This window comes from Callithrix jacchus, chromosome X (genome assembly GCF_049354715.1).
Source record: "Callithrix jacchus isolate 240 chromosome X, calJac240_pri, whole genome shotgun sequence".
Classification (NCBI taxonomy): Eukaryota; Metazoa; Chordata; class Mammalia; order Primates; family Cebidae; genus Callithrix; species Callithrix jacchus.
The window spans coordinates 68195817-68209073 of NC_133524.1; the positions used below are offsets into that span (position 1 = coordinate 68195817).

Genomic DNA, 13257 nt, shown 5'->3' on the forward strand with positions numbered 1-13257 from the left:
TGATCCCCAGTGTTGGAGGTGGGGCCTAATGAGAGGGGTTTGGATAATGAAGGCAGATGTCTCATGAATAGATCATCACCCTCCTTCAGGGATGTGGGAATAATGAGTTCTCTGTTACTTCCCAGGATAACTGGTTGCTAAAAACAATTTAGCACCTCCCCTCACTACTCTTGCTTCCTCTCACCATGTGATCGCTGCACGTGTAGGCTCCTCTTACACCATGAGTGGAAGCAGCCCGAGGCTCCTACCAGATGCCAAATCTTGTACTTTTCCAAGCAAGACAATTACTATAGCTTTGCAATATATTTTGAAATGTAGTAGTGTGATGCCTCCAGCTTTGTTCTTTTTGGTAAAAAGATTACTTTGGCTACTCAGGATCTTTTGTGGACAATTTAATGTTTGAATTACTAATTTCAGAGCCCTGCATTCTTGCAAGATCTAGGCTATGAGTACAGAACAAGGTACCAGAGGTGGAATTATTTGATCAAATCACAGAATCACTACCTCCTTCATATATCTTAACACTCATCCACACGCTTATTTCCATTGAGTTGCAGGCCCTCGAATTAATGGTCTTTAAGAGCCTCACTGGAAGGCCGGGTGCGGTGGCTCACGCCTATAATCCCAGCACTTTGGGAGGCCAAGGCGGGTGGATCAGTTAAGGTCAGGAGATCAAGGGCATTCTGGCCAACATGGTGAAACCCTGTCTTTATTAAAAACACAAAAATTAGCCAGGCATGGTGACACACACCTGTAATCCCAGCTACTTGGGAGGCTGAGGCAGGAGAATCACTTGAGCCGGGAAGGTGGAGGTTGCAGTGAGCTGAGATTGTACCAGTGCACTCCAGCCTAGGCAACAGAGCAAGGCTCCATCTCAAAAAAAAAAAAAGTCTCACTGGAACTTACCTTTCCTATCTTTCTATCTTTCCTGCCATATTTTTTCCACTTCATCCCTTCAAAATCCTAGGCTCTGGGCAAGTTGAATTATAAGCTTTCCCATCTTTTTGCCTTTGTGCACAAGATTCCATCCTCCTGGATGCTCTCACCCCAATTTATTAAATTACACATTTTACCTATTCTTTAAGCTTCAGCTTAAAAGCCTTGACCTCCATGAAGACTTCCTAGAACTCTCTGCCAGAACTTCCTCATGTGAATTCTCATGGTACTTCATGCATACCTCTCTTAGGGCATTTATTATTTCCTATTTTGTGTCTTTGTACTTATTTGATTCAACGTGATTTCGGTCTCCTTATGGAGAGTAAGATTAGACCATGCCCAAAGCAATTTTCGATTCAGTCTTCAAGCATAGTGCCCAACTGTATGAATGTTTCCAAAGTGTGGTATGTGTGATTATCTTAGGTGTTGCACAGCCAAAAATTTTTTGATAGTGGGATATTTCTTATAATGTGTATTAGAAAAATATAAAATACTTCGTTTTCTATTTATGATCATGGTAAGATGTTTTCCGTTCAAAATAAGTATATTTAAGCTTTAAAATATGGGTTTTTCTAATAGTAAAGGAATTACACAGAGAAAAATTCATGAAGGTTATACTCAGATGTCTGAAGTCTAAGAAACACTACATTGAATGAAAACTGACTAGAGAACCAATCACAGAACCACTTTCTCCTTCATATGTGAGTTACTTCAACAGAAGTACCAGGACATATCAGTGTTCCCTATTGAAAATTTTCTTTAAGTATATAAATGCAAGAATCACTCATCTTAAAAAAGAAGAAGACCAGGCACGGTGGCTCCTACCTGTAATCCCAGCACTTTGGGAGGCCTAGCCAGGTGGATCAGGGGGTCAGGAGATCAAGACCATGCTCACCAATGTCTCTACTAAAATTACAAAAAAATTCGCTAGGCATGGTGGCGCACGCTTATAGTCCCAGCTACTCAGGAGGCTGAGGCCAGAGAATTGCTTGAATCCAGGAGGCAGAGATTGCAGTGATCCAAGATAGAGCCACTGCACTACAGCCTGGGCGACAGTGAGAGACTCCGTCTCAAAAAAAAAAAAAAAAACTCCTCTTCTTTTCCCTCCAGCTACTGCCTGAAATGCTAACCTATAGCCCCTTGGGCCCACTTCCTCACCCTCTAGATTCACTCAACCCACTGCAACACAGCTTCCACCCCCACCACCTGACACTTGAAATGAGCAACTATCTCCTAACTGACAAAAACCAGTGAACCCTCTTCTGTCCTTATCTTATTTACCTTGGCTCTCTAGGCAGTATTTGGCATTATGGACTTGGGGCATAGCCTATTCAACGTTCCTGAAAAGTTCTTTCCTCCCTAGACTTCCATACCACTCTCCTGTCTTTTCAGTCATCCCACTTCAGCTCCTTCATTGAGTACCCCTCCTCTGTCTATCCCTTAGGTGTTAGAGTTCCCCTAATCTTTTACTATTATGAATTATAAAAGGAATTTAAAAAGTAATGTTCATACTCAGTAAAAAAAAAAAAAAAGGAAAAAATACAGAAGAGAAACTAGAGATCAACAGTTTCTTATATATTTTTCCAAGAAAAAAACACGATGTACAAATACATTCTCTTTTGTTCTTTCACAAATATTCTGCACCTTGTGACTTGTTGTTTTTGTTTTTACTTAACAGAGTATCTTGAAGGTCTTTTGTATCACCTATTGGCACATATAATTCTCTTATGTTTTAATGGCTGCGTAAGTATTCCTCTGAATTAATGTATTATAACTTGTTTAACTAGTTTCTTGCCGATGCACATTAGATAGCTTCCAAGTTTTATGCTATTAACAATGCCACAGTAAACATCCTTTTACACATGTAAATTTTTAAATGTTTATACATATGTAAATTTTTTAAATTCCTATAATTTTTTAAATTCCTATAAAAGTAACCATCCTTCCCAGCTACTGGAGAGGCTGAGCTGGGAAGATCCCCTGGATCTCAGGAGTTCCAGGCTGCAGTGAGCTATGATTGAACCACTACACTCCAGCCTGAATAACAGATTGAGAATGAGACCGGATCTCAAAAAAAAAGAAAAGTTAACATCTTTATACGTGTGTAAATTTTCCCTATATATATGTAAATTTTAAAATTCAGGTGGTGGGTGGAATTGTCAGGTGAAAAGGAATGAGTTTTTAATTCTCATCATCAAATTGCCTTCCACAAAAGTTTACAAGAATGTATAGCACCATCATGCATGATACTGCCTGTTTACCCTCACTTTTGCCTCACTTTCTTTTTTACCTCACTTTGGTCTCATCATTTAAATTTGTTTGTCAGTCTGTAAGGTAAGAACTAACGTGAAGTTGAGCATCCCTCTTCTATTTGTTTTTGTTTTATATTCTTTTCTGGAAACTATTTACATCCTTTGCTCATTTTTCTATCAGGTTGTTCATTTCTTTCCTATTGATTGTAAGAGCTGTTTGTGTGTAAAGAAAATGATACAATTTGTGCTGAAAAATAATTTTCTTCTTTTGGTTTAGTTTATTTTGCCTGAAGGTCATCTTTGGCCCCACACAGCCTCTATGACATTATATATGTCCTCTGAGTTGTTGACTCCTAAATCTATAACTTTAGCCCAGGCCTCTATCTTAGCTCCAAATTTCAATTGTAGGCCTGTATATCTTCACCTATATATGAAGCTAAAAGCACATGTATGCTTATAAACTCATCATACCTGGAACTGAATTTATTATTTTCCAAATATTCTTTTCCTCTTATGTTCCTTTATATTAGTTAATGGTTTGATCATTCACCTAGAAACTTTACCCAGATGTCACTCACTTCTTTTTTATTCCCTACCTTCAACTGATCAAAACTCTGAAATATTTTGCCCAAATGACTGCAGCCAATTACTGTTAGCAATGTTGCATAGTGGTTAGAGTATAAGCTGCAGAGTCAGACAAAACTGGGCTTCTTTTCCTGGCCCTGACCTTTCTATATTATGTGACCTAAAGCATATCTCTCACCTAAAGCCTATTTCCTCATCTGCTAAAAATAGGTACCATAACATTCTTCATAGGGTTATTGAAAGGACTTAATAAGATTATATGCAGAGTAATGGAATATAATAAATACTCAATAAATGGTAGCTATTACTTTCTTGCTCTAGCTTGCCCCACTCACTTCCAAGCCATCTTCCTTGCTGCTGCCACACTCACACTAACAAATCCAACCATCCCCCAGCTTGGAGTTGTCCAGTGACTCTCTACCTTTTTTGTGTGTGTGTGAAACAGACTCTGTCATCCAGGCTGGAGTACAGTGGCACCATCACTCCTCACTACAGACTCAACTTCCCAGACTCAAGGGATCCTTCCCACGTCAGCTCCTAAGTAGCTGAGACTACAGATGTGTACCACCATGTCCAGCTAATTTTTTCTATTTTTTGTAGAAATGGGGGTCTCACCATATTGCCCAGGCTGGTCTGGAACTCCTGGGTTCAAGTGATCCAGCCACCTCAGCCTCCCAAAGTGTTGGAATTACAGGCCTGAGCCAATGCACCTGGCCTTCTCACCTTTTTCTCCACAAACACACACACACTTATAACATCTAAATTCCACAGTATACAAGGCCATGTATACAGCCTTTTAAACCACAGCTTCATATATGCTACCCTCCAGCCACATTAAGGTATATCCCACTCCCCAAACACAATTTGAATCTGTTTTTTCATACTTCCATGGTTTCTTGCACACTGTACACTAACAGCCAAGCTCTTCCCTCAGTCCACTTCTTAAGCATCTACTGCAGACTCAGGTCAAGCATGTCCTTCATTGTGCTTCCACAGCACTCCACACTGTCCTGGTACAAATTACATTATTTTGTAGTCATGTTTACCTGCTTGGCTCCTCCCCAAGACTGTAAGTTCCCTGAGGGCAGGGATTATGTTTCATTCACATTTGTACCCCTAGCACCCAGGACAGGACGTAATTTATAGGACCTTCACCTATGTTTGTTGAATAAATGGATAAATAGTTCCTGGTCTGAACAGAGCTGTGACCTCTATTTCCCTACTACTTCTGTAGCAATCAGTAACCGTATATTAATATATGTGGTCCCTTACCAAAACCCCCAACTATCCCCTACTCCTCCCAGCAGTGCCAAACACCCCAGCCAAAATTTCTGTTGCCCAGGAAGCCACAGGAGTGTGGGACTGGTCCAACTAGAAGAGGTGGAACAGAAGCCAATGGTTTCAGTGCAGGCTCTAACCAATGTCAGTGTTGTGATCAGAGTCCACCCCCAAATCCCAGAGACAAGTGTTGCTGTCTACTTATCTGGAACCTAACCCTTAGTGTAATGAGGGGAAAACATATCTCAAGACCATTCCTTTAAGTGTGACTGGCTACCTACCGGATGGCTACCTACTTACACCACCCTCCTCAAACCCTGATTCAACAAGAAGCACCGCAAGCACAGCAGATGCTTTTGTGGTGACTGGAGAAAACACAAAGGACACTTCTGTGAGGCTCTTCACTCTTAAAGAAGGGCTCTACATCATCTCTAGCAAGCAAAAAAGAGGACACAGTTTCTTTTCTACTTTCTTTTAATATCATTTTTTAAAGTTAGTAAGCAGCTAGACATCATTTATAAGCAGAGAGGTTAAAACAGGAAAGAAATAGCAAAGACATATCCTTCACATCATACAGAGCTCTATTAGTATCCACCACCATGATCACAGGGGAGGGCAAGCGCTCACTGGGGTCAGGAATACTCTCCATTATTGTGCAGGGGACCAGACAGCATTTAGGTGTGACGATGTCAAACTCTGTGGACATAGATACTGCTAGTTTTGGCCCTAGACTTGCGTGAGCGTTGATTACTCTTAACCTCTTCCATGCTGTGCCGGATCCCATAGCCAAAGTAGATAGCAAAACCTAGTGGGGAAATGTAGCTGTGAGGTGGGGGTGTAAAGCCTTCATAGGTCTCCTACTTGAGACCAAGAGGGAAAGGAGGTGGGCTAGGACACCCAAGAAGCCTACTCTTCCCAAGTGGATACCTACCAATCAGCATCCAGACCCCAAATCGGGCCCAGGTACCAGCCGTCATCTGCATCATAAGGTAAATATTCACAAAGATGCTCACTAGTGGGAGGAAAGGCAAAGCCGGTACCTGAAAACAAAGTAAAATCTTCTTTGTACATACCACAGGGTGACCTAGAAAGAGATCCCTGTCCTATGCAGGCCAGAAAAGGGCAAGTCAACCCTTACTCGTTCTCTGTATTTCAGTGGCCGCTCATTTAGCATGCCTCATGAGATTGAGAATTTGCAGTTCTGGTAAATGGAACTGGAAAGGAACTAAAGAGGGTCAGAGAAGTCTTTGACCTAAGTACCTCCTATATCTTCCCTTTCACGTTCAATAAAGAGTATCTATAAACTTTCAAGATATCTGAAGCCTATTTTCCCAAGGTGGGTTGGCAAGGAAAAAAGAGAGAGGTCATTTACCTTAAAGTGAAGGGGAATGGAGCTCTGTGGCTGTCTCCAGATGACCACAATGGTCCCAATAATGGGCAGCAGGAGCAACACAACCACCGTAATCCACACTGGGTCTCCAGAAAGCAGTGGAACTCCCCACTGGGCCAGCACCAGGCAAAGAGCAGTCAGCAGGACAGCTTCAAAGGTCAATTTGAGAGACATCAAAACCAGCTCTTGAGACCAACATGCTAAGAAGTTAGAAACCCCATTCCAAGGAGAGTCACTCTCTCTCTAGTTCTTCCTCAGCCACCAAGTGCCACACACTTCTACCCAAACACGCGGACCTCAGGGCCACCCCAGATAAAAATTCCACTGCTCACCAAGCAATGAGGAACAAACATAGACAACTTGGCCAGAGACTGGAGTGGGGATGGAGTTGAGTGGGAAAAATAGTCCCCGTAGAGTCAGCTTCTCTGATTCAGTAGTTATCATCTCCTCCTGCAACTCCATTTCTTCCCCAATCTTTATCTCCTGTTCAGGCTGATACCTGAAGCAAAAGTAAGATGGCAGTATTAAGAACAACCTTTACTCACTATACCATCTTCTCATAGGCAGCTTAACCTTTCTCATCACCATTAAGGGAAGTTCTTTTTCGCAGGGTGAGATATTCAGATTCCTCAAAGATAATTGGGATAATGAAGGCAGAGGAGGAAAGAGGAACAGATCCCCAACATTCCTCATCCAAGAATAAAAATCCAAATCACCGTATGCAGAGGAAGAGAGTCTTACCTGAGGATGAGAACACAAATTGACACCAGGGAGTAAGCAAGCAGGGTCCCAATTGACATGAGGTCCACAAGATCAGTGAGTTTGAAGAGGAGTGCCATGAATGCTAAAATTAATTGGCAGGAAACAAGAAATGAGAAAAGGGAGTGGCAAAGTTAAAGAAGTTGGTGAAACAACTAAGGGAAAGGGAAAGAGGGTTGTTTTTTTTTACCTGCAATAATGCCAGAAACCACAGTGGCTACGACTGGGGTGTGTGTACCAGTGTGGATCCGAGCAAGTACACGGAACAGGAGGCCATCCTCTGCCATTGCATAGATCACCCGAGGCATGGGAAACATGGAGCCCAAGAGGCTGGAGAGGAGAATACCCAGGGTGGCATGAGTTGACTGAGATCTCTCTTCCAAAGCCTGTATGTTTAAGGAGTCTCCACCTTCCCTTCACAGCCCTTTTTAGGGGTATTCTCTGGTACTGAATGCTATAACCTGAAACTCTGACAGCACAAGAAAACAAACATTTGACACTGACCTTGTAGAAAGAGCACAGAGGGAACCAACAGCCACAACATAGCGGGCAGAAGCCCATCCAGTGTAGAGAAATGCCTCAGGCAAAGGGCTCTCAGGCTGAAGCTGGTAGTAAGGCATCATGAGGGTGAGTGCAGAAGAGACACCAAAATACGCAAAAAAGCAGACAGATAGTGAGATCACGATGCCCATCGGGATGGAACGCTGGGGATTCTGGGCTTCTTCTCCTGCAGGAAGGGGCACAAAGTTCTGCATCAGGGAAGCAGGCCCACTCCTCTACCTACCCCCAGTCTGCATGCAGTCTGGGCACACACTGTGCCCAAGCCCCAAAGAGAATGGAATGACTGTGTTACCAGTGGTAGCAATACAGTCGAAACCAACAAATGCATAGAAACAGGTTGCTGCTCCTCGAAGAATTCCCTCAAAGCCAAAAGGCACAAATCCTCCAGAGCCTAGAGGGCCCAAGCTACAGGGGAAGAAGGGAAGGAGAAAGTAAGGGTGTGTTCAACCAACTCTGTATCTTTTCTCTAATGCCAAACTAGTTAGCTAGGTCTTTAAAGCCCAGCCTCCCATTCTTCCCCATCCCCATCCAGAATCCTTTAGCACAGATCCTCCTCTTCCCCTTCATTTTTCCAACTCTGCAGCTCCTAAGAGTGACCATCTAACCTATAGGTGTCATTGATTTCAGCCATGGTCAATTGGTAGTCCTCTTCCGTGAGCTTCCAGTTGTTCAGGTCCCCCTTAATGAAGCCAGAGATGATGACGAACCCAAGAACCAAAAGGTTCACAGCTGTGAACACTTTGGTAACCAAGGCCGACTCACTAGCCCCAAGAGCCAACAATCCTGTGGGAGAAATGCATTCAGGACGCCCCGAAAGTCCTCAGTCCAAGCTTTGTTTCCCACTGCCTCTAGGTTCTTTCCCAGCTTTTCTTTTTCCCCAACATTATCACCTCCCTTAAACCCTTCTCAGACCCATCCCCCATCCTTATCCCTGGTCCCAGGGCCTAGCCCCTCCTGGCCCAACCCCTACCATTATACCCTGCTCTTTGCCTCACCAGTGAGCAGGAACACAAGGCCCAAAGCAAAGAAATCTGGATATTCTGCAAGGACTTGGGGCACATGCAGTGCCACAGACCCCTGCAGAGCCGTAGAGATGTAGTTCCCAATCAGGTTGTCAAAAGCAGAGCTCCAGGCCCGGGCCACACTGGCTGTACCTGGTGTGGCAGAGGGAGAAACATGTGGTCAAGTTCCCTTCTTCCTGGACCCCAGGCTCACACAAATCCCTGCCATTTTCACCTATTCTTACTTTTGTTTTGTTTTCAGACCAAGTCTCACTCTGTTGCCCAGGATGGAGTGCAGTGGCATAATCTTGGCTCCCTGCAACCTCTGCCTCCCAGATTCAAGAGATTCTCCTGCCTCAACCTCCCAAGTAGCAGGGACTACAGGCATGAGCCACTACGCCTGGATAACTTTTGTATTTTTAATAGAGACGGGGTTTCACCATGCTGGCCAGGCAGGTCTTGAACTCCTGACCTTGGGTGATCTGTCTGCCTCGGCCTCCCAAAGTGTTGGGATTACAGGTGTGAGCTACTGCACCCAGCCTATTCTTACTTTTTAGGAACAAATACCATTCACTTAATTAAGGAAACCAGGACAGAACTGGGTAGAATGACCAATTTCTCCACACCTTCAACCCTCCCAGATCCCCCAACAAACCCACACATTTAGGGGGACTGAGGTCCTGTGAATAATATAAAGAATACTTCGGCCTCACCATTCCACCCAGATTTCCTGACCCCAAACCCATATGCTGGCTGTTGCAGTTCCCTCCCTTCCCCACCATATCTCACCAATGACATAGGAGAGGATGAGGTTCCAGCCAGTGGTGAAAGCCCAGAGTTCACCCACAGTGACATAGCTGTAGAGATATGCCGAACCAGAACGGGGAACGCGGGCACCAAACTCCGCATAGCACAGCCCAGCCAACACAGAAGACACGGCAGCCACCAAAAAGCAGATCACAATGGATGGTCCTGCTTTATCTTTGGCCACCTCACCAGCCAGGACATACACGCCTGCACCCAATGTGCTGCCCACACCCAGGGCCACTAAATCCAGAGTGGTTAGGCATCTGGCAAGGCGAGTCTCAGCCATGCCTGACTCCAGTGTACGTCTGCGTAACAGCTTTTGACCAAATCTGCGAAATGCTTGCCACGGCATTCTAGCAGGAATTGAAGAGGATACTAGGATCTGGTGAAAAACAAGACAGAAGCCCTTCAATAAGGCTCATTATCTCTAAGCTCTAAAAGCCCATTACAAGACCCACTCCACCAAGCAAAGGAGCTGTGGGGAAATGAAGAGGAGGATACTGAAGGGACAAAGGCAAGCCACTTTACCTCTAACCTCAGTTTCTTCATTAACAAGTAGGAAATACAATATCTTACAAGGTTTTTGGAAGGACTAATTTCAGAACTGGCAGGTGAAGGCCCCCGAATTAGAGTGGCTGGTGCCTAGTCAGTGATCAGTCACTATTAGGTCTCTTCTCTTTCCAGGAACGGATAGGGTTCATCCTAATCTCAACCCAGGAATCCGAAACCTAATGTGTCAGTTCTACGGCCTGTGGCTATTTGGGAACTAAACCGAGCTCGACCCAGGGGCTTGCCCCAGCGCCTTCAATAGGGGCTTGTCCCAGGGGCTTCAAACAGACAGGGCTCCCAGACCGCCCAGAGGGAGAGCGGACCAACCTCGCTGCAGATTAAAAGTGAGCACCGACTCCATTCAATCCCTTCTCACCAAGACCACAGGGCTCAACTAGCGCTGTCGTCGCCCAGGGGAGTAAGCAAATGTTCCCCTACTTCCTCCCGCCCTGCTAGGCTGACCTGCAAGCATCAACAGCGAGGCGGGGCTTCGACATCTAAAGATTTGGAGATGCGCCCCGAGAGAGGCCCCAGGGCAGCCGGAGATTGCTCGCACTCTCCCCTCAGCAGAGAGGAAGGGTTCCACCCGATGCCCCCCGACTCAAGTCCCAGATTTTCCTGCCCCCATCTAGAAATGGTCTGGAGCTGGGGTGGAGACCGGAGCCCTAACTCCCGGGGCGGGGGTCTAGCCAGCAACAGGTCACGGCTCCGTTGATGCAACTGCATGCCATGGTTGCAAGAGAATCCTAGGTACGCCGGGACCCTCGCCGTCCCCCCTCCGACACACGTGTCGGTCCCCAACGCTTACCAGATAGTTATTGCAAACCTAGGGAGCAAAGAGTCTGGGACTGGATCCGGTGAGACGGAGTTAAGCTGAGTTGGGCTGGGGCTGCCGAGTTCGGTGGCTCAAGCTTCAAAGCTGCGGCTTGGGGTCGTTGCGCGCCAAGCGCCCCTTATATACACTGGGAGGCGGAGTCGGTAACGTCATGGGATCCCACCCCCAATCCTCCTCCCTACACACAATACACACACACACACACACACACACACACACACACAAAACACGCACACTTCTTGGCTTTGCAGGATGCGTGGGGCCTGAGACTGCGTCCCATCCTCACTAGTAAGCCTGGTGTGGCGGGGAGCGAGAAAAGGGGGAGGGCGATCTTTTCCCATTTGCCTCGCTGGTCGTCAGAACAAGACAATAAGAGGCTTTCTGGTGAAAGAACCCATGGGATTTTCCACCTCTGTGCCCTGTTAGGACCAGCGATTCTGGGCAGGAATGGGGAAGGTAGGTGGGGTGTGATGGGTGGGGAGCTGGGTGCATGTGTGTGTGTGTGTGTGTGTGTGTGTGTGTGTGTGTGTGTGTGTGTGTGTTTCAAGAGTGAAGCAGTGCACAGCAGGGGAGTCTCCATCTCACTCTCAGTCTGCCTTCCTTAGCTTTCTTGTCTACACATCTGATCCCGACCCCTCAGCAGTCACGCTCAACTGTGGGTGTTTCTAATGCAGGCAGCTGGAGAATGGAAGATGATTTCAAGCCACCTGTACACATATAATTAATCTCATCTAGATAGATTTATAGGCCCCAATCTCTCTATAATGTGCCTCCAGCTGCCTATAAATATTAAGCTATTAAATATGAAATTCTGGCAATGCTGACATCTTGGAGGAGGAAGCTTGTTTAGTTCCATTTTACTGATGAGTAAGCTGAGGCTCAGAGGCATGAACGTGCTTGACACCACATCATGATTATTGTTGACCACCTTTGATAAAACCTGGCCTGTTGGACTTCAATGCCTGCCTCCCATAGGCACCATACCTTATTCAAATGTACAAGAAGAGGGACGTGGCTGCAAGGAAAGACAAACAGGGAGAGGCAACAGCAGCAAGGTAGGCCCTTTTCGGCTAGGAGACACTAGGAAACGGAAAAGGACCCAAAGAATCTAAGAATGATCACATTGGGTCAGATCCATAATCCATCTGACCCAATCAATTCGTACTCATAAGACAGCACCAAAGGTTGTGAAAAGTGTCGTTCCTCCTCCACGAAGACATCTTGGGGATTAAGGATTGACTCAAATATCCTTGCTTCTTTTAATGATCCATGATGAATATATTACCCATGAATCTAAAATCTAAATTCTTTTTGAAGAAATTGGTATTTTCAACTAGCTGCAGCTCCATTTGGCATTCATTAAGTATTTACTGAGCATTTATTGAGCACTATGTATAGTAGCTAGTATAGCAACGAAGAGACTATGAAGGAAACACAAAATAAAATTCTTGCCCTCCTAGTCTTAATCTAACTAGGGAAAGAAAACACACACTATACAACTGAAACCTTATTACATAGAGTTTAGGAGTGCTGTATTTGGAATTGCACCTAGGTTAAACTCACAGCTCAGCCACTGTGGATTACCTAACATCTCTGAGCCTCAGTTTCTTGATATAATATACATATTCACAAGATTGTTGTGATGCTTAGATGAGATTATGAAGTCAAGTCTTCCTGCCTGGCACATGGAAAGTACTCAAGAAAAATTTAATACATATTTGGAATAATATATTAGTGTATATGATGAAGATCTGGTTGCTTAGATTAGATGATTGATTGGATTATGAGATTGATTATAAATCACAAAATCACAGAGATAAAATCCAGATGCCATAAAATCCAGCCTTTTAAAGTGTAGGATTCAACAGGACTTAGTATACAGTCACAAAGTTGTATATCCATCACTACAATCAATTTTAGAACATTTCATCATTCCAAAAAGAAACCCTGTACCCATTCCCAGACATTCCCCATTTTTCTCTCAATCCCCTCACCCTCTCCCTAGGTAACCACAAGTCTACTTTTTGTCTCTGTAAATTTGCCTAGATTTTGGTCAAAGGATATAGAGTTTCAGTTATGCAAGATGAATAAGTTCTGGAGATCTAATGTGCAGCATGGTGACTATAGTTAATAACACTGTATTATGCTTGATACAGTGAATAGTATTGTATATTCTTTTTTTTTTTTTTTTTTTTGAGGTGGAGTTTCGCTCTTGTTACCCAGGCTGGAGTGCAATGGCACGATCTCAGCTCACCGCAACCTCCGCCTCCTGGGTTCAGGCAATTCTCCTGCCTCGGCCTCCCA

At 44.7% G+C, this 13257-nt stretch overlaps 1 protein-coding gene across 1 annotated transcript; it reads right to left on the bottom strand.

The window, feature by feature from the left end:
• Window positions 1–5507: 5507 nt before the first annotated feature.
• SLC7A3 (solute carrier family 7 member 3) lies at window positions 5508–11046 on the bottom strand. Its single transcript, XM_008989458.6, has 12 exons — window positions 10927–11046; window positions 9552–9951; window positions 8757–8915; window positions 8367–8544; window positions 8054–8166; window positions 7705–7927; window positions 7391–7530; window positions 7183–7285; window positions 6774–6940; window positions 6424–6590; window positions 5983–6091; window positions 5508–5856 (listed from the first exon to the last, which is right to left on the bottom strand). Exons 2-12 carry the CDS (start codon window positions 9919–9921, stop codon window positions 5741–5743), a joined length of 1845 nt encoding a protein of 614 aa, XP_008987706.1. The 5' UTR covers window positions 9922–9951; window positions 10927–11046; the 3' UTR covers window positions 5508–5740.
• Window positions 11047–13257: the final 2211 nt, after the last annotated feature.

Excerpts from the sequence above, each read along its gene's own strand:
- SLC7A3 (XM_008989458.6), bottom strand. The coding sequence starts at position 9,921 with ATGCCGTGGCAAGCATTTCGCAGATTTGGTCAAAAGCTGTTACGCAGA. Across the intron at positions 7,928-8,053 it reads CGACTGTATTGCTACCACTG|GAGAAGAAGCCCAGAATCCC; the intron begins GTAACACAGTCA and ends CCCTTCCTGCAG. Across the intron at positions 6,941-7,182 it reads ATTTGTGTTCTCATCCTCAG|GTATCAGCCTGAACAGGAGA; the intron begins GTAAGACTCTCT and ends CTTTTGCTTCAG.